Here is a 25,197-nt window from a genome sequence, read left to right on the forward strand (position 1 = left end):
TTCGTCTGATGATTGAAAATCCCTATGAGACCCGTTCTGACAGCTTTTACTTTGTCGACAACAAGCTGATAATGCACAACAAGGCCGACTATGCCTATAATGGGGGCCAGTAGCAGCGGCCGGAGCAGACGGGGAGGTGCTTCGCTGTGGCCCAAGGTCCTGGCGCATGGAGGTGGTTGAAGCTGCTGTCTGTCGACACATATCTGGAACGTGGCCTCCGGAAGCCGAGGCTGGGGTGGCAGTTTCCTGTGCTCCAAGAGAGGTGCCAAGCAGTGCTGTGTCTCTTTCCCCCCGTATTTTTTCCTCCCTTTCCCCCTGCCCCTTAGGTCGCAGAGGTAGTAAAACTTAGAAGACTTCTGGAATCCAGATAGAAAGTTTATTTTCCCAGCTCCTTCAGGATGTCCTGACGAGCCTGGGTCTCTGCAGGCACAGCTCTACCAGGGAGAGAAGGCTCTTCTGTAGGTTCAGGGGCCCTCTGCAAAGCTGAGACTCCTCCCTCACCTGCAGGGCCACCATCAGCACACTCAGACCTCAGCCTGAGCATCATCCTTAACCTGCTGGAGAGGACCTTGAACGGAGTGGAGCAGAGGATGGAGCCACGAGTTGGGGCGTTGGGGTGGGCAAGACTGCCGAACCTAGGGAGACGCTTACCTGTCTGACTTCCGGTATCTTGGCTGCTCTTCTTGGGGTACCCCCGAGGTTTCAGCCTGGCCGTGCCTTCCCATTCTCCTTCCAGACAGAAGATGAGCTTGTTCTGCTTTTCCTAGCTCCTGCCTTTTGAGTTTCTCCTGAAATCTAATGTGTCCGTTTTCTCTCCGGCAACTGTAGTGTCGCTCGAGGCCACACAGGCCTTGTGTTTTGGTTTTTTATTTCTAGGCTTCTTGTGGGGAGGTTTTATAAAATGTCAGGGGTGCTCCCAGAGTACGTGATGTGTGGCTAGACTTTTCTGAGTACCAATCAGGCTCCTGTGGCTCCTCTGGCTCTTGTCCCCTCTGCTTTTGTACTGAAGCTGCTCTGGAACCATCCTGGCCGGTCCCACCTAAGTAAGGCGGATTCTGGTCCTGTGGACCGCTAGTCGGAATGGTCTCGGTGTTGGGAAAGGGGGAAATGGGCTGAGGTAGCCTGGCAGAGACATGTGTTCTCCAAAACGTGTCTCTCTGCACTTCCCTCAGGCCCTCACTGGACGGACTCTCCCCGCCTCAGCTCCCTACCGCTGTATGTGTGGGCAGATTTAGGTGTTCAGGCCTAACTCCTGCCCTTCTGGTGAGATTGTTGCTGTGGCCAGGGCTCAGCGTTCATAGGAGGGTCGCAGAAGGAAGCGCCCAGGCACGTGGTACCTCTGGCAGGAGCGCCATCTCCCTGGTGTTGGGGAGAAAGGCTGGGCGGGGCCGGGAGAGGGGGGCCAGCACTATGCCGCAGGTGGACCCAGCCTTTTGCTGCCCCATGTTGCACCCTGTTTGGTTTCTAGAGCGTGAGTGGCCTTGAACTTTGGTCCAGCACTTTGTGCCAGTCTGGACTGTGCCAGAGGCCTGCAGCTTGCTCACTGAGAGCACCCTGGTTCATCCTGGGTGCTGGCCCTGCACCCAGCCCCCGAGGGAGGAAGAAACTGGGCTCCCTGCAGGGCAGGCTGCTCACCCCAGACCTAATGAGCCCCAGAACTGGAGTTGGCTGCAAATCCAGGTGCCTTAGGCGTGGCTCGCTCCCGTCCTCAGCGGACGGATGTCGGCACTGCCTCTTCACCTTCTCTCTCACCGGGGCACCTTCAACAGATCTGTGTTCATTGGGCTTTGGAACAACCCCTTCTCTCTGCGACAAGCCCACTCGGGAGCGTTTCCACTATTTGATGTTTAATTATTATCTAGGAAATGGTTTGGAGCTGCTCAGAGCTCTGCTCAGGAGAGCGTGTCCCAGGCAGACCCCGTCTGTGGGCTCGTGGGGTCCCTCACCTGCAGTGTTAGCAGTTGCTGGGAGCAGGGCAGCAGGAGGCCAGTGTTCTGGCTTGAAGAGTGCTGCACCCTGTTCCCAGGAACTTGCCTTAGTCTCACTGGGGACCCTTGTGAGGCAGGATGGGGATTGGTCCCCTTCTGCACTTGAAGATCTGCTGTCTGTACCTGGGACTCCAGATTCTTGTGTCCAGCTACTCAGGAAACCTTGAGAAGCCTCTGGGATGTTAACTAGGATAAGTCTGAAATTCACCCTTCTGTACCCGAACTGGGGAGAGAATTGGAAATTATACTTTCTCTGAAAGTAGCTGAACTCATCAGAAGCTGAATCAGGAGGCCGTGGCATTGAGAAGTCTGGACTGTGGGCAGCAGTTATCTGTGGGCACTGGGGCAGTTGGACAGAAACTGCCTGCCCGGGGAGACACGCCCTCCCTTTGTTCAGACCTGGCCCTGGCGAGGCAGCTCCTGGAGGGAACACATCCCAGCAGACCAGCTCACCCAGCTGTGGCCAGAGGGCCTGCTGCCTGCACCCCTCCTTCTGTCTCACTCCTGTCCTTCTGCCCTGGGGCTCCTGGGAGAGTACCTTTCTTTTCCTGTGGCGCCTTTGGGCTGAGATGCCCTTTTAGCTTCTGCAGAGAAGACCATGGTTTATTTTATTCTATGTTTTAAAGAGTGAACAGGAAATAAGTAAAAGTTCTGGGATAAAGTAGGTCATCCTCTCCTCATATATCAGCTCTTAGCTGTCTCACAGGGAATGCAAGTATTCAGGGCTTTGCAGGACTTCCTGAAGGTACTCACAGTCTGGACCACCCGATTCTCAAATACGGGCAGTGATTTGGGGGTCTTGGAGCTCTCCTTAGACTGAAGAGTCTTGATGTGGCAGTAGCTGGGGGATCTTCAGTTTGTCTTTTCAGTCGAAGTGGGACTCGTTTCTGGAACGGCCTTCACAGGCGGTGTCCAGTGTGCCAACTGGCGTCTCGCCACCCTTGGTTCTCTTAGTGTTCCCAGTGTACTCGTAGTTTTTGCTGTAAAGTCACTTTCTTCCTGGGGCTGTTGTCACTTCCTGGTGGCCGTTGTCACTATGATGTCAGCTTGGGGAATGGGGACCAGTCTCAGAATTACAGCACAGACTCGGTGTCTGTGGGTGAGGACCCCTGATGCAGAGGGTGCCAGTCTACCCAGTGAAGGAACCCAAGCGTCGATCCTGTTTCTCACATTCCATGTCACGGAACGTCTTAGGCACAAGAAGGATTTGATGGAGGTGGATTTACCCCTTGTTGTATACAAAGGATCACATAAAGTCGTTGAACTTGTGAAAGTCTATTTTTTTCCCCTGTAAATCTATTTTTCACAGAATGTAAGAAATGTCAATTACCAAATCTGTCCTTCCTCCTTTTCCCTTTTACCTAAGATCCTCATTCCAGTTTGTATTGTCTTTGTGTCCAAAGTAAACTGGGTGACTTATTTGTATAAAATGTTATTTTGCCACAAGAGACAGTAATAAAAGAAAGATTTTCACAGTATGTGTGCCCTCTCGTGTCTCCTGACTGGGCCTCTTGGTTTGCAGGGGGAGTAGGTATGGAGTGGGGGTGGGCTCTGAGTTTCTTGACGTGGCCTTTCTGTAAATACTGGTTTAATGGGTAGCGCTGGTTTCTAGAGTGATTAGGACAGTATTGTGCTTTAGGTTTCATGTGTCTTTGTTTTACATTTTAATGAAATGGTTTGAGAATTTAAAATGCATATATATTTTAAAGTTAGGTTTATTGAGGTGTGTTTTAACCATACCTCATTTAAGAGTATGGTTTGATGAGTTTGATAAATGGATACCTGATCACAGTCATGATAAAGGACATTTCCATCACCTCAGAAAGTTTCCTCAAGTTCCTGGTGTCTGCAGCCAGTTCCCCTCCCGCCACCCAACCCCTTGCAACCAACTTCTGATTCCTATCTTTTTTGGAAAACATGCATATTTTTAATATGAAACATATCCATGTTTAAGGTCACAAACAATGCAAGTTAAAAATAACTCTGGTTTCGACAGTTTGTGGCACCTGAAGGTCTGTTGGCCTCTGCCTACAAACACTCATTGATTTCCCCTTTCTCTTCCCCCTTTTCTTCTACCCAGGGCTCGTGCCCAGGTGCAGTGGTAAAAGGTATGGAAGCCTCATTTGCCAAGGACAGTAAATGTACTGTCGGTTTAGAGGCTTTCTTTTGAATTCATTTCTTCTAAATGCAAGGTGATATAGAAGCACCAGCTCAGTGGACATGAATTTGAGCAAACTCTGGAAGATAGTGGAGGAGCCTTGTGGGCACAGCCCATGGGGTTGCAAAGAATTGGACATGACTTAGTGACTCAAGGAAAAAAACACATGAAAGACTGTGCCATCTTTTAATAGATCTTCAGAAATCAGAGCAAGATCTGGTTTCAGTCTGTGCTGGAGACACGCCTGGCTGAGTTAATGGAAGAATGGCAGCTGGAGGGACTGGGTTTCTGGGTGCAGGTGGGTGGTGCCTGGAGCCTGTGAAAGTCTGACTCACACCTGGGCCCATGGAAGAGGCTTGTCAGGCAAGAGAAATCGCTGTAATTTTGGGGCGCAGGGTGAAGGGGTCCTGACTAAGGACAAAATGCAGGAGATTAGGGCACAGCATTCAAGGCTTCCGTTGGAGGGGTAGGTGTGGTTCTCTGCTCCACAATTGGGAGTGAGACGCTGGACCACAGAGGGACAGGGAAGCAGCAGTGTCACCCCACCTTCACAACCTCCTAGCACCCCAACTCCTTATGCCAAGAAATGAGCAGCAGCATAAGACCCTTGCCCCCGCCCCGGGCACTCACAGGCTAGTAGGGGACTTGATAAGATTTCAGGTGCTACCTGCCAGAAATAATGGGATGGAGAGTTTGTGAAGGGAAGCACCGGCCTCCTTGGAGGTGTTGATGGGAAGGAGTCTTCCAGCGGAGGGAATGGTGACTGCAAAGGTCCTGAGGCAGGAAACAGCTAGAGATCCTGGAGAAAAGCTGCACTGTGAGGCTTCAGCAGGGACAGCGAGGGCGCGGGTGGGTTTGGGGCCGGGGAAGGCCAAGTGGCGTTTTTTAGATCACGGAACTGGATTTTAAGTGACAGCAGCAGCAGCAGGCTCGCCCCCTGAAGAGTTTTAAGGTTAGCCTAGAACCAGGAAATCAACCCTGAATATTCATCGCAAGGACTGAAGCTGAAGCTCCAATACTTTGGCCACCTGATGAGAAGAGCCGACTCATTGGAAAAGACTCCGATGCCGGGAAAGCCTGAAGGTGATTGAAGGCAGGAAGAGAAGGGGACGAAAGAGGATGAGATGGTTGGACAGCACCACCATCAATGGACATGAATTTGAGCAAACTCCGGGAGATGGTGAAGGACAAGGAAGCCTGGCGGGCTTCAGTTCATGGGGTCGCAGACTGGGATACGACTTAGCGGGCTGAGCAGGGCTGAGCAACAGAACCAGCTTCGGAGGCTTTCCCTAGAGTTGTATTACCTCCGCGGTGGGGGTGGCGGGCTGAGGCGGGGCACCCGCGGCCGGCCCCGCCCCCGAGATCCGAGGGGCGGGGCTCCTGACAGGCCAGGTCCCTCCCCTCGCGGCCCGGAACCGTGCTGCAGCCCGGAGGTCGCCGGGAAGAAGTCCAGTACCAGCCCGCCTTGTCTGTCCTCCATGGCTGCCACGCTGCTCGCCCGGGCCTGTGGCCTTGTCCGCGGAGGTGAGTGCGTTCCGACCCCGCACGGTGGGGCGGCGGGCGGGGCGGGCGTGGGTCAGGGCAGCGGGTTCACCCCTGCGGCAGGGCGGGCGGGCAGACGGGCGGTGCCCCCTCCGGATCGCAAGGCCTTTGCCCCAGTTAGGCTACTCCTCGCGCCTGCGTTGCCCCTGCCCCGACCCCCAGTCCCAGCCCGCTTCTCACGCTGCACCACCGCCCCCACCCTTACCCCCTCACTTATTGCACCTTCGGAGGAGGTTCAGGGTACGCCATTCCTAGGGTGCCAGGTCTGGGGTTGAACCCAGACTGTGACCTTGGGCCCTTGTGTGAAACGACCACAGTAATACTGCTGTTCTCATAGAGTTGTTACAAGGATTAAAACACAGGTGCCTGGCAGATTACAGGAGCTCACTGGTAGCCTCTTTCCCATCTTCTAATTTCTCTACCCTGTAGCAGCAGTGGCACCTGTGGCCAGGGCTTCCTTTGCCTGGTCAAGACCCACTCACCCTGAATAATAATAAAGGGGACCCTCTTTGAGAGCTGTCGCTACTCTCAGCAGGGTTAGGGTTACGTGCTAAGTGCTCCGGTTAGTTTTCATGGTTCTAGCCCAGGAGCAGAGCACTGCTGTCCTCCACATTTAGAGAAACCGGTGAAGTTAAGATCCTTGCCTGAGGTCACAGAGCTATGCTCTTACTGTCACTGGTGTTATACTGGCCACTGAGTAGGACTGTTGTACAAAGTATTCAGCAAGCACGGTGAACATTCCGTTCTATTCTCAACAGCAGTGTTAATGACATTTTGGGCCCCTAGTTCTTTATCATGGGTTCTGTCCTGTACAAGGTTTAGCAGTATTCCTGGCCTCTACCCACTCCCTACCACCCTTTGGTTGAGACAACCAAAAATGTCTCCGGACATTGCCAGATGTCCCCCTGGGGGACACGAGTCATCTGTGGTGGAGAACCACCCAGTAAGTAAAAAAGTGAAAAAGTGAAAAAGTGAAAAAGTGTTCATCACTCAGTCGTGTCCAACTCTGTGACCCCATGGACGGTAGCCTGCCAGGCTCCTCTGCCCATGGAATTTTCTAGGCGAGAATCCTGGAGTGGGTGATCATTCCCTTCTTCAGGGGATCTTCCTGACTCAGGAGTCGAACTTGGGTCTCCTGTACTGCCGGCAGTTTCTTTACCATCTGAGCCACCAGGGAAGCCCACCCAGTAAGTGGGTCGCTGTTATTATTTTAATTACTACATGAGACCTCTTGCATTCCCCTCCCACTGACTCCTTTTCTCTCTGGCAGCCCCCTGGCCTTGGGGCTGGCGTCACCTACATACTGTCTACCAGTCTGTTGAACTGCCCGAGACTCACCAGATGCTGCGGCAGACGTGCCGTGACTTTGCCGAGAAGGAGCTCTTTCCCATCGCAGCCCAGGTGGACAAGGAGCATCGCTTCCCAGCAGCTCAGGTGAGAGTTCCAAGCTCAGCACCCAGTGACGGGATCTTCCCTCTGCTCCAGGATAACTGGTGACAGTGACAACCAGAGGCAGTGACGCTGCAGCCAGGGAACCCTCGGAGTGTGTGACCCAGGGAGCCAGAAAATGCCCTGGAGGTTTCCACTCTCCAGCATGAGGCCTGTAGCCAGGATAATATCTTCTGGAATAACAGTAATCGTGGTGGATAATTGTGATGCTTACTGTATACCAGGCATTGTGTTGATAATAGTTAACACATAAAATGCTGACATGTGCTTGGCACTCTCCTAAGTGCTGATGGGTTAGCACACCTGTTTCTTTTCTTTTTTTTTTTTGGCTGCACCATGCATCATGCAGAATCTTAGTTCCCTGACCAGGGATCGAACTCACACCCCCTTCGGTGGCAGCTCGGAGTCTTAACCATTGGACCACTAGGGAAGTGCCTAGCTTATCTGTCTCTTAAAACTGTCCAATGAGATGAAGGTGCCATTATTATGTATCCTGTTGTGTAGTTGATGAAACTCGGATTGATGAGAGGCTTAAATAATGTGCCCAAGGTCATGGAGCTAATGAGTTACAGAGCTAAGGTTCCAACTCAAGTCTGTCTTCTGCCGGCCGCTGAGATCCCAGGCGGTCCTGTCCTTCCTGTCTCACTGTATCATTCCTGTGAGGACAAGCGCTTCTGCTGTACCCTCCCATGGGATTTAACAAGTTGTCTGGTACGTGATTGTAAACACTTAGTAGATATTGTTGAGATGACTTGTGATAAAGCGATTCTGTCAGGCTCGAATTCAGAACTTGTGATCGCTGTTAACATGCTTTTTCGGCCTTGGGGCCAGTTTTCCTATCTTAGTGTGTGCTGTGTGTTCACAGTGTACCAGGCACTGTGCCTGGACTGTGGATATAACATCCAAAGAGCTCAAAGGAGAGTAGGTGGGTGGCATTCTGAGCACCAAAATGAACTGGACAGCTTTTATGTGGTAAGCCTTGAAGTTGTCTTCATCGCATTTAGTCATCCCCAGCTGCAGGTCTAATCTCCATTTGGCTTCCTGGAATGGTTGTGAGGATTGTAGGCGATCATGCATGTTAAGTTCATGGTGCATTTGAAAAACAGAAGCTATTAATACTATTATTATTTTTATTACAGTTGAGAAAGTTGAAGCACAGAGAGGGGGTGTGATTTTCCAAGGCTTACCAGTCTGTGGAGCTAGAATTCATACTCCAAGTGTTCAGTTCAGTTCAGACACTCAGTCGTGACCGACTCTTTGCGACCCCATGAACTGCAGCACGCCAGGCCTCCCTGTCCATCACCAACTCCCAGAGTTTAACCAAACTCATGTCCATCGAGTCAGTGAAACCATCCAGCCATCTCATCCTCTGTCATCCCCTTTTCCTCCTGTCCCCAATCCCTCCCAGCATCAGGGTCTTTTCCAATGAGTCAACTCTTCGCATGAGGTAGCCAAAGTATTGGAGTTTCAGCTTCAGCGTCAGTCCTTCCAATGAACACCCAGGACTGATCTCCTTTAGAATGGACTGGTTGGATCTCCTTGCAGTCCAAGGAACTCTCAAGAATCTTCTCCAATACCACGATTCAAAAGCATCAATTCTTTGACACTCAGCTTTCTTCACAGTCCAACTCTCACATCCATACATGACCACTGGAAAAACCATAACCTTGACTAGACGGACCTTTGTTGACAAAGTAATGTCTCTGCTTTTGAATATGCTATCTAGGTTGGTCATAACTTTCCTTCCAAGGAGTAAGCGTCTTTTAATTTCATGGCTGCAATCACCATCTGCAGTGATTTTGGAGCCCCCCAAAATAAAGTCTGATACTGTTTCCACTGTTTCCCCATCTATTTCCCATGAAGTGATGGGACCAGATGCCATGATCTTCGTTTTTTGAATGTTGAGCTTTAAGCCAACTTTTTCACTCTCCTCTTTCACTTTCATCAAGAGGCTTTTTAGTTCCTCTTCACTTTCTGCCATAAGGGTGGTGTCATCTGTATATCTGAGGTTATTGATATTTCTCCCGGCAATCTTGATTTCAGCTTGTGCTTCTTCCAGCCCAGCATTTCTCATGATGTACTCTGCATATAAGTTAAATAAGTAGGGTGACAATATACAGCCTTTATGTACTCCTTTTCCTATTTGGAACCAGTCTATTGTTCCACGTCCAGTTCTAACTGTTGCTTCCTGACCTGCATATAGGTTTCTCAAGAGGCCGGTCAGGTGGTCTAGTATTCCCATCTCTTTCAGAATTTTCCACAGTTTATTGTGATCCACACAGTCAAAGACTTTGGCATAGTCAATAAAGCAGAAATAGATGTTTTTCTGGAGCTCTCTTGCTTTTTCAATGATCCAGCAGATGTTGGCAATTTGACCTCTGGTTCCTCTGCCTTTTCTAAAGCCACCTTGAATATCTGGAAGTTCACGGTTCACGTATTACTGAAGCCTGGCTTGGAGAATTTTGAGGATTACTTTACTAGCATGTGAGATGAGTGCAATTGTGCAGTAGTTTGAACATTCTTTGGCATTGCCTTTCTTTGGGATTGGAATGAAAACTGACCTTTTCCAGTCCTGTGGCCACTGCTGAGTTTTCCAAATTTGCTGGCATATTGAGTGCAGCACTTTCACAGCATCATCTTGCAGGATTTGAAATAGCTCAGCTGGAATTCCATCACCTCCACTAGCTTTGTTCGTAGTGATGCTTTCTAAGGCCCACTTGACTTCACATTCCAGGATGTCTGGCTCTAGGTGAGTGATCAAACCATTGTGATTATCTGGGTCATGAAGATCTTTTCTTGTTCAGTTCTTCTGTGTATTCTTGCCACCTCTTCTTAATATCTGCTGCTTCTGTTAGGTCCATAACATTCTGTCCTTTATCGAGCCCATCTTTGCATGAAATGTTCCCTTGGTGTCTCTAATTTTCTTGAAGTGATCTCTAGTCTTTCCTATTCTGTTCTTTTCCTCTATTTCTGAGGAAGGCTTTCTTATCTCTCCTTGCTATTCTCTGGAACTCTGCATTCAGATGCTTATATCTTTCCGTTTCTCTTTTGCTTTTCGCTTCTCTTTTTTTCACAGCTATTTGTAAGGCCTCCTCAGACAGCCATTTTGCTTTTTGGCATTTCTTTTCCATGGGGATGGTCTTGATCCCTGTATCCTGTACAGTGTCACGAACCTCTGTCTATAGTTCATCAGGCACTCTGTCTATCAGATCTAGTCCCTTAAATCTACTTCTCATTTCCACTGTATAATCATAAAGGATTTGATTTAGGTCATACCTGAAAAAGAACTGTACAAAAAAGGTCTTAATGACCCAGATAACCACTATGGTATGGTCACTCATCTAGAACCAGAAGTCCTGGCGTGCAAAGTCAAATGGGCCTTAGGAAGCATTACTACCAACAAAGCTAGTGGAGGTGACAGAATTCTAGCTGAGCCATTTCAGATCCTAAAAGATGATTCTGTGAAAGTGCTACATTAAATATGCTAGCAAATTTGCAAAACTCAGCAGTGGCCACAGGACTGGAAAAGGTCAGTTTTTATTCCAACCCCAAAGAGGGGCAATACCAAAGAATGTCCAAACTACCACACAGTTGCACTCATTTCACTTGCGAGCAAGATAATGCTCAAAACCCTTCAAGCTAGGCTTCAACAGTACATGAACCGAGAACTTCGAAATGTGCAAGCTGGATTTAGAAAAGGCAGAGGAACCAGAGATCAAACTGCCAACATCCACTGCATCATCGAAAAAGCACAAGAGTTCCAGAAAAACATCTACTTCTGCTTCATTGACCATGCTAAAGCCTTTGACTGTGTGGATCACAACAAACTGTGGAAAATTCTGAAAGAGATGGAAATACCAGACCACCTGACCTTCCTCCTGAGAAATCTGTACAGAGGTCAAGAAGCGATAGTTAGAATTGGATATGGAACAACAGACTGTGTCAGAATTGGGAAAGGAGTACGTCAAGGCTATATATTGTCGTCCTGTTTATTCAACTTATATGCAGAGTACCTCATGCGAAATACTGGGCTGGATGAATCACAAGCTGGATTCAAGATTGCTGGGAGAAATATCAGTAACCTCAGATATGCAGATGATACCCCCTTATGACAGAAGGCAAAGAGGAACTAAAGAGCCGCTTGATGAAGGTGAAAGAGGAGAGTGAAAAAGTTGGCTTAAAATTCAACATTCAGAAAACGAAGATCATGACATCCAGTTCCATCATGTCATGGCAAACAGATGGGGAAACAATGGAAACAGTGACAAACTTTCTTTTCCTGGGCTCCAAAATCACTGCGGATAGTGACTGCAGCCATGAAATTAAAAGACGCTTGCTCCTTGGAAGAAAAGCTATGATAAATCTAGACAGCGTATTGAAAAGCAGAGACATCACTTTGCCTACAAAGGTCTGTATAGTCCTTATATAAGCTATGGTTTTTCCAGTAGTCATGTATAGATGTGAGGGTTAGACCATAAAGAAGGCTGATTGCCCAAGAATTGATGCTTTCAAAGTGTTGTGCTGGAGAAGACTCTTGAGAGTACCTTGGACTGCAAGGAGATCAAACCAGTCAATGCTAAAGAAAATCAACCCTGAATATTCTGTGATGCTGAAACTCCAATGCTTTGGTCACCCGATGCAAAGAGCTGACTCATTGGAAAAGACCCTGCTGCTGCTGCTAAGTCGCTTCACTCATGTCCGACTCTGTGCGACCCCCTAGGCGGCAGCTCAACAGGCTCTGTCATCCCTGGGATTCTCCAGGCAAGAACACTGGAGTGGGTTGCCATTTCCTTCTCCAAAGAAAAGACCCTGATGCTGGGAAAGATTGAGGGCAGGATGACAAGGGGACAACAGAGGGTATGTTTGGATAGCATCACCGACTGAATGGACATAAGTTTGAGCAAGCTCTGGGAGATGGTGAAGGACAGGGAAGCCTGGCCTGCTGCAGGCTTAGAGACTGAACAGCAACAGGGGATAAAGGAACAGTTGTAAGAACTGCCTGAGGTTTTAGGGCTTGGGGAGAAATGGTGCTAAATCTTCTGATCTCTGGTCTTGCCACTGCCTCACATGGATTGGATGCTCTCATTTTGGTCACTGATGGGATGCAGCGGTTGCCCAGGGTGTCCCTTCACTGAGGATCAAAGCGTATTGGCTCACAGTTTTTCTCACTGTCTCTGTTACTATGGGTGGTGCTCAGCTATAGTTACGGAAGGAAATCCAGGACTTAAACAAGCAGAAGGATCAAAATGGTAGACACAGGGGTAATAGGATAGGTTGCAAAATTTAAAATAATACCAGTCGTGTTTTAAAATGACAGTAGTAGTAATAACAGGAGTAACTCTCATTTGGGGGTTACCATATTCCAGGTTGTTGTCCAGTTGCTCAGTCGTGTCTGACTCTGTGCGACCCCACAGACTGTAGCCCGCCAGGGTCCTGTGTCCTCCACTACCTCCTGGAGTTTGCTCAAATTCATGTCCATTAAATTGGTGATTTCCATGTACTTACCCTTAAATCATCAACAGAACACTCAGGCAGTTTCTTCACTGATCTCCAGTTTTCGGATGAGGAAACAGAAGCCAGGAATTTCATTTCTCTGTCAATAAAGCCACAGGGCTGGGGTCGGAGGAGCCAGATGTAGACTCTGTGCTCCCCCCAACCTGCAGGAAATGCTTAGTCAGTGTTTTCTAATACTTTTTTTCCTGAATAATTTTTTCTCCCAGGAAAAGTGGGTTTCCTGAGGAAGAATCAAGGGGAGAAGAACTGAGAGGTGGACAGGCCATGAAGGAGGTGGAAGGCTAGCGCCAGTCTCTGCTCACTTGGCTGGTTTTGTAATCTAGGTTTGAACTTTGGTCTTTCTGTGTCCAAAACCTACCCCCCACAACTCCCAGGGGGAAAAAAAAGGAACGATTATGGATATACAACGCTATCATATAATAAAGGGAAATTAGAAATAGAATGGTGTTTCCAAACCAACTTTGGACTCTGGAACCTGAGAATGTATATGTGAATCTTTATCTATTTATTTATTTTTGGCCGCACTGTGTGGCTGCAGGATCTTAGTTCCCCAATTAGGGATCGAACCCAAGTCCCCTGCAGTGCGAGCACCACGTCCTAACCACCGCAACCGCCAGGGACATCCCTGTACGTGCGTGCTTATATCTAGAGAACGGAACCCAATTTCATTTCCTTCATTCAGTGAATGTTTATTGAGTAAGTTTAATGTATTGGGTGCAAAATCTGCTTTTCCTCCTCTTGCCCTAATCTCAGATGATAGTGTACCACATAGAAGCCTCTCGAACCATACTCCATTTTTGCTCTTATTCATACGCACAGATTCTTGTTAACGCCACCCTGGTGGTGTCCTCTGAATAGCATCACCTTTCACCTCTCCCACCAAGAATTTGTCACTCTCTGTTCCTAATCCCTGGTTCTGTGGGTGTGCTTATCACGCTACTGTGTGTGTCCTATGACCCAGTTATTTTCTAAGGTTGCCTTCCTGAAGGCCAGGCTTGTTCAAACCCCTACTTCCTGGCCCAGCGAAACACCTCCTTGCCAAGTAAGTGCTTGGCATTCAGCAGATGTTTGCTGAATTTATGGACTTGAACTTTTTGGTCAAGTCATCATGAATGTTCTTACTGTCCCAGCACTCGGCACACACCGGCACAGCGTAGAAGCTGGGGAGGTGGCTCCCGTGGCCCTTTCCCATGAATAAAGCAACGGATCTTCAACAAGTAAGGAGACGTGATTCTCTAAAGGGAGTTAGTTTGGACTCTCATGAGCATCGGCAAACTCAGGACGAATTTGACTTTTTAGAAATGTGAGCTTTAGAAGTGACTTAAAAGCACTGATTTTTGTACGAAGCACCCTCTAAAACAGGTCCCGCATATGAGGGCAGAGGTGCTGAAGGCTTGCTCTGCTAAGAAAGGGGTCTTTCTCTTTCTCACATGTTCTCTTGGGAGTTTTTGGTTTTTTGTTTTTAAATAAACTTCATGCATTTAAAATATTTATTTATTTACTTTTGGCCATGCAACTGGGGCCTTCCCAGGTGACTCAGTGGTAAAGAATCTGCCTGCAATGCAGGAGTCGCGGGTTCTATCCCTGGGTCAGGAAGATGCCCTGGAGGAGGAAATGGCAACCCACTCCAGTCTTCTTGCCAGGAAAATCCCATGCACAGAGAAGCCTGGTGGGCTACAGTCCATGGGGTCACAAAAGAGTTGGAAACAACTTAGTGACTGAGAATGTATGCAGCACATGAGAACCCTTAATTCTGACACCCTCATGCTCATGAGAGTCCAAAGTAACTCCCTTTAGAGAATCACGTCTCCTTACTTGTTGAAGATCCGTTGCTTTATTCATGGGAAAGGGCCACGGGAGCCACCTCCCCAGCTTCTACTCTGTGCCGGTGTGTGCCGAGAACCCTTAATTCAATCAGGAATTGAATCCACAACCCCTGTGTTGAAAATAGGGAGTCTTAACCACTAGACTGCCAGGGAAGTCCCTCTCTTGTGGGTTTGGAAGGCAATGGCACCCCACTCCAGTACTCTTGCCTGGAAAATCCCATGGACGGAGGAGCCTGGTGGGCTGCAGTCCACGGGGTCACTAACAGTCGGACACGACTGAGCGACTTCACTTTCACTTTTCTCTTTCATGCATTGGAGAGGGAAATGGCAACCCACTCCAGTGTTCTTGCCTGGAAAATCCCAGGGATGGGGGAGCCTGGTGGGCTGCCGTCTATGGGGTCACACAGAGTCGGACACGACTGAAGTGACTTAGCAGCAGCAGCAGGCTTGGCCTGGTCAGGGTTGCAGGTCCACACTCCTGGTTCACAGACACAGGCATGGAGAGTAACCACTGTGGGTAGTGTCTGTGAGGGGCTCTCCTTGCGATCGCTCAAAATTGGCAAAAATATTAGGGAGACTGGCTGCTGTTAGCCAGTTACCATCAAACATGCCGAGATCAGAAGTGGTTTCTGCAGCTGGACACACGGTCTTTTTGTGTATGTGTGTGCTGCTTTTTATTTTGTCTTCGCTTTCTTCTTGATCACGCCGTCTCTTCTCTCCACTGCCTTTCTGTCTCCACATTTTCCCTGGAATGTTCCTGCAGCTGGCCATGGCGTATTGCCAGAAATCTCCAGATACACTTGAGAATGAGAAAGGTTGGGGGGAAATAGCATGCTGGTGAGGCCGCCACGTGGGTGCAGTCATTGTGGACTCCGGCAGCTTTCTCTTCTGGTACAGAGAGCACTAGAGGGCGGGGTGAGAGGCAGAGAGCCTGGGGCCCTGGCTTTCTCATCGGACTCTGGGTGTCAGCGTCACCATCTGCGCGAGAGCCCCGACCCATCACAGGAAAACGGGGTTGTCCTTGTCCTGCCTGTACTCCACCTGGGAATTTCGGTTCCCCTTCTGTCTCCTGGGGTGAAATGGAGTCTTCTTGGTGTGGTGGGCTAATGTGTCACTTATCCCACGGTCGTGGACCAGAGAGAGAGAGAGAGACTAAAGAGGGGGGTGTGTGTCTCAATGCCTAGAGAAGCTGGATGGTGCATGTAGGGTGAGACAAATGGGGCTTTTTTTTTTTTTCTACTTCAGTTTCTTTTGCTGTTTGGCCAGAGAAAGCCCTCCGGTGAGGTTCCTGTTTGGGCCTGAGCATGAATCTTGGGGACCCTGCATATTTCTGGCTCCTGGTAGAATGCAGCTCTAGCTGGTGAGCCAGCACAGGCCTCCCCAGTAAACCACTACCTCACACTGGAATAGGTTTGCCGGAGGCCATAAGTGTAGGCTCGAAAGGGGCTCTGTTCTGAGGCCACCCCGGCGCTGGCACTGGGGTCTAAGTCCCCAGGTTGTGCTCAGAGACAGACAGCGCCTCAGCTGCACTCTACTTCCCACCCTCACCCACTCCTTGATCTGGTAACTTGCAATGAACCATGTCGGATTCAGTGACCTCCCAAGAAGATTCAGCTTCAGGACCAGACACCAGGCTTGACCACTCGGGGCTCTTTTGTGGCAGAAGTTTTATTACAGTGAAAAGGGACAGAGGAAGCTTCTGACATAGACATCAGAAGGGGGTGGAGAGTGCTAGTCTTAGCAAGGGAGCTATATATATTTTTAATTGTTTATTACAATAAATCAAAAGAATGTCTCACAGTTGTAAAGATCTTACTAGACCCACTCCCACAATTTACGTTTTAAGATGATAGAATTAGAACTAACAATAGAAAGATTTTATTAGACCCCCTCCCCCATAATATACATTTTAAGATAACAGGATTAGTCAGAAGGTTCTCAAGTAAGAGAAACATGTCCTCAAGCAGGATACATTGTTGTTATATATGTAATCCCTGGGCTTCCCTCATAGCTCTGTTAGTAAAGAATCTACCTGCATTGCCGGAGACCCCTGTTCGATTCCTGGATTGGGAAGATCCACTGGAGAAGGGATAGGCTACCCACTCCAGTATTCTTGGGTTTCCCTGGTGGCTCAGCTGGTAAAGAATCTGCTGGGTTCCATCCCTGGGTTGGGAAGATCCCTTGGAGAACGGAAAGCCTACCCACTCCAGTATTCTGACCTGGAGAATTCCACAGACTGTAATATAGTCTATAATATAGTCTATGTTGCATTCCGTGGGTTCGCAAAGAGTCAGACAGTACTGAGAAACATCATGTTCAAGAGAACAGGATCATGGACAAGAGAAACATGTCCTCAAGCAGGATACATTGTTGTTTTATATATAAAATCCTTAGTACAGAGTTGAAGCTGAATTGTTTTATCAGCTCTGAGGTTAAAGAAAAAAACATCTTATGTGACTAAGACTAAGGAATATAGGGGGGAAAAAATTTGTCCCTTTCTCCTCCTTGAGAACTCCAGACCCCTGTCTCCTCTTTGAGAGCCCCAGACCCCTCTTTCCTCCTTGGGGACCCCTGACTTCCTATCAGCTTACCTAGAAATTGACTCTCAGATCCTCCCACCCTCACCCACTCCTCGATCCCCGCCAGCTTCCTGAGCCGTGCCACCCACTGCTGTCCCCAGGTGTGTGGTGTCCACAGAATTTTTTTTTTTTAGTGACTCTGGAAATGCCACGTCCCTGGTGGCTCTGAATCCTATTCGTCACTGTGTACTAGCTTCCTATTGCTGTTGCAGCACCAGGCCCCAGAAGCAGTGGCAAGGCAGTGCACAGTTAGTACCTGACCGTTCCTGGAGGGCAGAAATCCAAAGCTCGTCTCTCTGGGCTCTGATCAAGGTGTGGGCAGGCCTTTGGGCAGGCCCCAGGGAGAATCACTGCCTGGCCTAATAAATGCTGGAGAGGGTGTGGAAAAAAGGGAACCCTCCTATGCTGTTGGTGGGAATGTAAACTGGTGCAGTGGATAACAGTAGGGAGGCTCCTCAGAAAACTGAAGATAGAGTCACCGTGTGGTCCAGCAGTCCCAGTACTGGGCATTTATCCAGACAAAGCTATAATTTGAAAAGATAACGTGGACCCCTGTGTTCATAGCAGCACTGTGCACAATAGCCAAGACATGCAAACAACCTGTCCACGGGCAGATGAACGGATAAGGAACATGTGGCACGTACATACGGTGGAATATTACTCAGCCATGAACAAGGATGAAATAATGTCACTTGCCATATCGTGGTGGCCCTAGAGGTTATCATACGAAGTGAAGTAAGTCAAAGAGAAAGACAAATACCATGTGATATCACTTACATGTGTTACCTAAAATACATCACAAATTGAACCTATCTATTAATACGGAACAGAAACAGACTCAAAGACAGGGAGAACAGACGTGTAGTTGCCAAGGAGAAGGGGGTGAGGGACGGATGAATTGGGAGTTTGGGATTAGCAGGTGCAAACTCTTGTATACAGGATGGATAAACAGCAAGGCCCTCTGTACAGCACATGGAACTATATTCAATATCCTGCAGTAAACCATATGGAAAAGAATATGAAAAAGAATCTGTATAGCAGAGTTACTTTGCGATACAGCAGAAAATTCACACAACATTGTAGATCAACTAGCGGTTGCCGGGGTCCAGCCCCGGTGGATCCAGGGTAATTCGAAGCGGGGACGGAGTTGGCGTCTAGAGGAGAACTGATTAATTAAAGATATGGAGAGAGATTAGAAAAGAATAGTGTAGTAGGAAAATTAGTGGAGAAAAGAGGCTGAATAACTTGGTTTATGCGGAGAACCAATAAAACTCTGAGACAAGGAGTTTGCACCACCTACGTAGGCCACAGGTGTCTTCCCGGTCTCCCGAAGGAGCGGAGACACAAAGTGCCTCCCCGTTCTGATCTTAGAAGCCCCGGCAAAATTAGTAGGCCTGGTGAGCCTCCGCTCCAGATGGAAATTCAGCCAGAAAAGAAGAGAGCGAGAAAAGACGACACGGGGGAAACCAGTCTTCCACGAACTGGTCCGTTTCTTTATTTTCCAGGTCTGCTTTTATACTTTTAGTTGTACATAGAGATAAATGTAAGAAACTGAGTCACACAGGGTCAGCTGCTCTGACCCTTATCTAAAGACAGTGTTCTTTGCATATCTTTGTTCTTACAAGGGTCTTACGTTTGTTTACAATATCTTCTGGTCTGGAGACCGATTAACATCTTATGGCCCCATCTTTCTATTGATAAATGTTCAGTTCAGTTCAGTTCAGTCGCTCAGTCGTGTCCGACTCTTTGTGACCCCATGAATCGCAGCACGCCAGGCCTCCCTGTCCATCACCAAATCCCGGAGTTCACTCAGACTTGCGTCCATTGAGTCAGTGATGCCATCCAGCCATCTCATTCTCGGTCGTCCCCTTCTTCTCCTGCCCCAATCCCTCCCAGCATCAAAGTCTTTTCCAATGAGTCAACTCTTCACGTGAGGTGGCCAAAGTGCTGGAGTTTCAGCTTTAGCATCATTCCCTCCAAAGAAATCCCAGGGATTGATAAAGGTTAGTCAATCAGAAAACTTGTTTTCCCTTAAGGTCTACTTAGTCTTAAGATAGTGATAAAGTTACATTCTTACATAGCAAGGACACAATGATTTATAACAAAGAAAGAGGAGTACAATGATTTATAACAAAGAGAAAATTCATTAACTCAAAAGTCTAGTATTGCTAACATCAAAACTACTGTATTTCTTTTTCTACATTCCAATTACATTGATTAACATACTCCCAGGTGCCTAAGGATATGGAGGCCTGGTGGCAATCATTAACTCAGCAATGAAACCCTTCACCAACATGATTTTTATCTTTAGAAAAACCCTGTGCTAACTAAGACTTTCAAAATACTCCAAACTCTTTGTGCTGTTTATGGTTGAGAGGCTGTAAACAATCTCAAAATTCTCCAAGCCAGGTTTCAGCAATATGTGAACCATGAACTCCCTGATGTTCAAGCTGGTTTTAGAAAAGGCAGTGGAACCAGAGATCAAATTGCCAACATCCGCGGGATCATGGAAAAAGCAAGAGAGTTCCAGAAAAACATCTATTTCTGCTTTATTGACTATGCCAAAGCCTTTGACTGTTGGATCACAAGAAACTGTGGAAAATTCTGAAAGAGATGGGAATACCAGACCACCTGACCTGCCTCTTGAGAAATCTGTATGCAGGTCAGGAAGCAACAGTTAGAACTGGACATGGAATAACAGACTGGTTCCAAATAGGAAAAGGAGTACGTCAAGGCTGTATATCGTCACCCTGCTTATTTAACTTACATGCAGAGTACATCATGAGAAACGCTGGACTGGAAGAAACACAAGCTGAAATCAAGATTGCCGGGAGAAATATCAATAACCTCAGATATGCAGATGACACCACCCTTTGGCAGAAACTGAAGAGGAGCTAAAAAGCCTCTTGATGAAAGTGAAAGAGGAGAGCCAAAAAGTTGGCTTAAAGCTCAACATTCAGAAAATGAAGATCATGGCATCCGGTCCCATCACTTCATGGGAAATAGATGGGGAAACAGTGGAAACAGTGTCAGACTTTATTTTTTTGGGCTCCAAAATCACTGCAGATGGTGATTGCAGCCATGAAATTAAAAGACACTTACTCCTTGGAAGAAAAGTTATGACCAACCTAGATAGTATATTCAAAAGCAGAGACGTTACTTTGCCGACTAAGGTCCGTCTAGTCAAGGTTATGGTTTTTCCTGTGGTCATGTATGGATGTGAGAGTTGGACTGTGAAGAAGGCTGAGCGCCGAAGAATTGATGCTTTTGAAGTGTGGTGTTGGAGAAGACTCTTGAGAGTCCCTTGGACTGCAAGGAGATCCAACCAGTCCATTCTGAAGGAGATCAACCCTGGGATTGCTTTGGAAGGAATGATGCTAAAGCTGAAGCTCCAGTACTTTGGCCACCTCATGCGAAGAGTTGACTCATTGGGAAAGACCTTGATGCTGGGAGGGATTGGGGGCAGGAGGAGAAGGGGACGACAGAGGATGAGATGGCTGGATGGCATCACAGACTCGATGGACGTGACTCTGAGTGAACTCCGGGAGTTGGTGATGGACAGGGAGGCCTGGCGTGCTGCGATTCATGGGGTCGCAAAGAGTCGGACATGACTGAGTGACTGAACTGAACTGAACTGAACTGAAACAATCATGTACGTAGTAGCAAGAGTGTGGATAATCCTCTTACACAAGCTAGTCTGCCAGCAGAGAGGTTTGACCTGAGACACTCCTTTTATATGCAGGAGACTATTAACTGGAGCTCTAAGTTAATTTTCCAGAGAAAGGTGGTCGGGGATAGCCCCTGTTAATGTCAGAAGAGTGTAGTATAACAGACAGATTTTGGTTTTGGGGGTAGATGCTTGAGCAGAGATAAGGGACCCCTTGAGTTCTTGATCCACCTTGCCTGCATGACCTTGTTGGGGTCGGGGGGTGGGGTCGGGGAGTCCCTTGAGTCCTGACCCGCCTTTGCCCATCAGGGCTCTTCCTCATGACCTTTGCCATGGGTGGGATCTCCCATGCTGGCTCCTGGCAAGCGGTCAATAAGACTTTCTTTTTTAAACTCTGTACACGGATCACTCACCTTGTGCAGACTGAGCTGGTTGTAGTCCTGGAGTCAGTGCTGGGTTTCAGTCTCATCCCACCATTTACAAGGTCCACCCTGTGCAAAGCGCTCCACCTCCTTGAGCTCCGGCTTCCTCACCTGTGACATGAGGTTGACTCAGCAAAGCTTCAAGCTTCAGAGAGACTCGACCGAGAATACACATGAAGTGCTTTCCAGCGCTGAGCATGTAAAAGGCACTTGATCATTAACCCCAGCCACTCCTGGATTCCAAGTCAAACATTCCAGGCTCTTCCCTTTTATCGAGTCTTTCACTGGCACTAGAATACAGCAGTGGGCAAAACTGCACCATCTCTGCCCTTGTGGTCAGGGAGAGAGACCGTAATCAGAACAAGCACATGAAGAGGTGTGGTTACAGGTCCTGCGGGAGTGTGTGATTAGAGGATTTGACTCAGTGAGGTCCGAGATGGCCACCCAGCAGAAGTGATGCCTGAGCTGAGACCCCTAGGCGGGAGGAGTTAACAGCCAGTTAATACAGGGCATCACTGACAGGAAGAGCATGTGCAAAGGCCCTGTGGTGGGGAGGACAGGCTCTGTGGTGAGCATGAGGGGCTGAAAGGTCTGTGTGGCACTGCTCCTTCACCTCGGAGGCCCTGAAGCCTTCTTCTGCCTTCTGCGTGCTCACTGGTTGTGGCTGTAGACACAGAGATGAGTGAGGGCCGAGTATGGCGACAGGACTGCCTGAGACAACAGGGCTGTCATACAGATCCAGCCTTGGGGGTTCCGGGGTGGGTGGTTAGGGTCACATGACCTGAGTTTCTATGGGCACCAGCCTGAGGGCAGGTAGGTTGGGGTTGGAGAGGATGGGCCCTGTGGCCCCACCCTACGCCCGTCTCCCAGGAGCTGCCCTTGACATCCTTCCCTGGGGCCAGGTGAAGAAGATGGGCGAGCTGGGGCTCATGGCCATGGACGTGCCCGAGGAGCTCAGCGGAGCCGGCCTCGATTACCTGGCCTACTCCATCGCCATGGAGGAGATCAGCCGGGGCTGCGCCTCCACGGGAGTCATCATGAGTGTCAACAACGTGAGTGTCCCGCTTGGGCCTCGGACACACAGGCAGAGGGGGAGGGAGGCTCCAGATGGCCCCGCGTCCAGGCACAGCCCCCCCTTGGCTCCCCGCCCTTGACCGCCACTAGTCCTGGCCCTTTGCATGGGGCCTCTGGAGAGAGGAGGCCTGGGGCGGGTATGCGGGTGTGCTGGGGCCTGCGACGACCTCCCCACACTGTCCCCCAGTCCCTCTACTTAGGGCCCATCTTGAAGTTCGGCACCAACGAGCAGAAGCAGCGGTGGGTCACTCCCTTCACTAGTGGCGAGAAAATCGGCTGCTTCGCCCTCAGTGAACCAGGTACCACCCTGGGACCGTGCTCACCCGCCCCGCCTGGGGCCCACCCTGCCTGTGATGGGAAGGACCTACACCCCGTGGTCCCTTTGGCTTGGAGACAGCCAGGTGCCACGTTCCCCCACCTCTAGAGAGGGAGCTGGTGTGGCCCTCCAGCCCCTTCTCTCAGGAGCCAGACCCTGATTCCCTGTGCCTGGGTCTGGCTCATCAGCTGCGGGGGTTGGGGGTGGGGTGGGGGTGGGAGTGTGGAATGGGGGTGTTGCTTGGCGGGGTTGCGGGGTGCTTGGTGTGGGAGGTGTGAGCTTGGGTCCCGGGCAAGCTGGCAGCGGTGGACTCTGAATCGGCGTGTGGGGCAGGGAACGGCAGTGATGCAGGGGCCGCGGCCACCACCGCGCGGGCAGACGGTGACTCGTGGGTCCTGAGTGGCACCAAGGCCTGGATCACCAACGCCTGGGAGGCCTCGGCCGTCGTGGTCTTCGCCAGCACCGACAGATCCTTGTATAACAAGGTGGGGGGCCCGCAAGGGAGGGGCGGCGAGCCGTTCAGTTTCTCCAGCTACATCTCTGGTCTGACAGCCGCTTGGGCTCTCGGGCTCTTGCCAGCCGATCCTTTCCGGCCCCGGGCGGCGCTGTCCCCGGAGGAGCCAGCAGAGGGCGTCACAGCGAGGTTCTGAGGGAGGTGGAAATTGCGGGGGGTGGGCCGAGTGGGAGTCTCGGGTGGTTCGTCTGAGGGGCGTGTCGTGGCCTCCAGGGCATCAGTGCCTTCCTGGTCCCTATGCCCACACCCGGGCTCACGCTGGGGAAGAAGGAAGACAAGCTGGGCATCCGGGCCTCGTCCACGGCCAACCTCATCTTCGAGGACTGTCGCATCCCCAAGGACAGCCTGTTGGGGGAGCCGGGGCTGGGCTTCAAGATCGCCATGGTGAGCCTGGCAGCGGGGGGCGGGGGGTCCCTAGGGTGAGGCCCTGGAGAACGGCCGGCCCCTGACAGGTGGGTCCTCACAGCAAACCCTGGACATGGGCCGCATCGGCATCGCCTCCCAGGCCCTGGGCATCGCCCAGGCCGCCCTGGACTGTGCTGTGAGCTACGCCGAGAACCGCAGTGCTTTCGGGGCGCCCCTCACCAAGCTGCAGGGCATCCAGGTAACAGAGGCGCAGCCTTGCCTGGATGCCAGAGGGACGCGATTTCAGCCTTTCCTCTCTGCCTCCCGGACAGCTTTCAGCCTCTGCCCTGTCCTCCGCCCTCCTCCATCCTGCCCCTCAGGAATAGGGGAGGGCGGGCCAGCACTGACGGTGGGGCGGGTCTGGGTTGTTGCAGTTCAAGTTGGCGGACATGGCCTTGGCCCTGGAGAGTGCCCGGCTGCTGACCTGGCGCGCTGCCATGCTGAAGGACAACAAGAAGCCTTTCACCAAGGTGCCAGTGGGGCAGGGGTCTCCCCGGGCCCAGGCCAGAGCGTCCGTGGCGGCAGAGGCCCTGAGGGAGCCGTCTGGGCAGGGTCCCGGTTCCTTGCGCCTGTGGGCTTATTGCTCCAAGGGGCGGCTTCCCCAGGCCCGCCCTGTTGAACAGGCCAGGTGCTAAGAATTTCTGACGCCACCGTCCTCTGTGGTTAGGAGGCGGCAATGGCCAAGCTGGCTGCATCGGAGGCCGCAACTGCCATCACCCACCAGGTGAGCGTCCCCACTGCCTGGGTGAGCTCCCCAGGGTTGGGTAAGCGGGAGTGTGCCGGCTGCTGCTCCCTCCCCGCTGGTCCTTCCCTGGGGATGGTCCTGCCCTGTCTCCCCCGCGAGTTGGGGAGGGCGGGGGCTGGTCTTCCTTTCCTGAGCCCTCGCGTTCCCCGTCAGGCCATGCAGATACTGGGCGGCATGGGCTACGTGACGGAGATGCCGGCCGAGCGGCACTACCGCGACGCCCGCATCACCGAGATTTATGAGGGCACCAGTGAGATCCAGAGGCTGGTGGTCGCCGGGCACCTGCTCAAGAGCTACCGGAGCTGAGCCCTCTTTGGAGGCTGGCCCGAGGACCCTGGAAAAGGGGGCGGAAGGAGGGGCGGGGCCACGCCCCCTCTTGCCAGGACCCCTCCCACCCCCAGGCCCAGCCTCCTGGGTGGGCCTGCTGCCGGCGTCACCTCTGTCCCCGCTGGAGTCGGCTTCCTAGGAGGAAGCGGAGGCGGGGCTGCGACCTGGCCTGAGGACGCCCATCTCCAGCTCAGTTTCTTGACTTTGTTCCCTCTCCACCGTTGACCGTGCCTTATTTTCTTCATCTGGGGGCTGGCCCGTGGGAAGGGAGAAATGATGCCCCCGGCGACTCCCCGGTTCTGTCCTGTGGGTCCTGGCGCTGAGCAGGAGACCCGGCGTCTGCCGTTTCCTCTGAGATCAGGGTCTGGAGGAGTGGGGTGGAGGCCCGAACTACCACATCTCGAGGCAGAAGTTGTGTTCTCTGAGGCCCCCACTGCCTTGGGGCTGGGTCGTTATGGAAGCCTTCCTGCGCACCGATAACCTTTGTAAAGTATAAATGAGTACAGGTGAGGGGTCTGACTTGTGCTTTGGGACAATTATATGTGGGAACCGAGCAATAAAGCATACCTGTCCCCTGACCCGTGTGTCTTTGCCTGAGTACTGCTGGGGAAGGAACGACGGTCCTTTAGCCTGCCCTCTACAAACCCCCACCGTGTGTGGGGGGCGGGCGG

General features: G+C 50.6%; 2 protein-coding genes across 2 annotated transcripts in view; both read left to right on the forward strand.

The window, feature by feature from the left end:
- UNC119B (unc-119 lipid binding chaperone B) overlaps positions 1-25,104 on the forward strand; it is a 32,939-nt gene extending 7,835 nt beyond the window's left edge. Inside the window, exons 5-12 of the mRNA XM_040250890.1 lie at positions 1-5,670; positions 6,959-7,122; positions 22,048-22,197; positions 22,407-22,518; positions 22,869-23,433; positions 23,516-23,653; positions 23,829-24,178; positions 24,353-25,104. Of these exons, the coding sequence (XP_040106824.1) occupies positions 1-113 (113 nt within the window). The 3' untranslated portion in view covers positions 114-5,670; positions 6,959-7,122; positions 22,048-22,197; ... (3 more) ...; positions 23,829-24,178; positions 24,353-25,104. The remainder of the gene's footprint in view (positions 5,671-6,958; positions 7,123-22,047; positions 22,198-22,406; positions 22,519-22,868; positions 23,434-23,515; positions 23,654-23,828; positions 24,179-24,352) is intronic.
- On the forward strand, positions 5,342-25,104 carry ACADS (acyl-CoA dehydrogenase short chain). The gene is made up of 10 exons (XM_040250889.1): positions 5,342-5,670; positions 6,959-7,122; positions 22,048-22,197; positions 22,407-22,518; positions 22,869-23,020; positions 23,263-23,433; positions 23,516-23,653; positions 23,829-23,924; positions 24,122-24,178; positions 24,353-25,104. Exons 1-10 carry the CDS (start codon positions 5,361-5,363, stop codon positions 24,503-24,505), a joined length of 1,503 nt encoding a protein of 500 aa, XP_040106823.1. The 5' UTR covers positions 5,342-5,360; the 3' UTR covers positions 24,506-25,104.
- Positions 25,105-25,197: the final 93 nt, after the last annotated feature.

Source organism: Oryx dammah, unplaced genomic scaffold, assembly GCF_014754425.2.
Source record: "Oryx dammah isolate SB20612 unplaced genomic scaffold, SCBI_Odam_1.1 HiC_scaffold_12, whole genome shotgun sequence".
NCBI classification, from domain to species: domain Eukaryota; kingdom Metazoa; phylum Chordata; class Mammalia; order Artiodactyla; family Bovidae; genus Oryx; species Oryx dammah.

Excerpts from the sequence above, each read along its gene's own strand:
- ACADS (XM_040250889.1), top strand. The coding sequence starts at position 5,361 with ATGGGGTCGCAGACTGGGATACGACTTAGCGGGCTGAGCAGGGCTGAG. Across the intron at positions 7,123-22,047 it reads ATCGCTTCCCAGCAGCTCAG|GTGAAGAAGATGGGCGAGCT; the intron begins GTGAGAGTTCCA and ends CCCTGGGGCCAG. Across the intron at positions 23,021-23,262 it reads ACAGATCCTTGTATAACAAG|GGCATCAGTGCCTTCCTGGT; the intron begins GTGGGGGGCCCG and ends CGTGGCCTCCAG.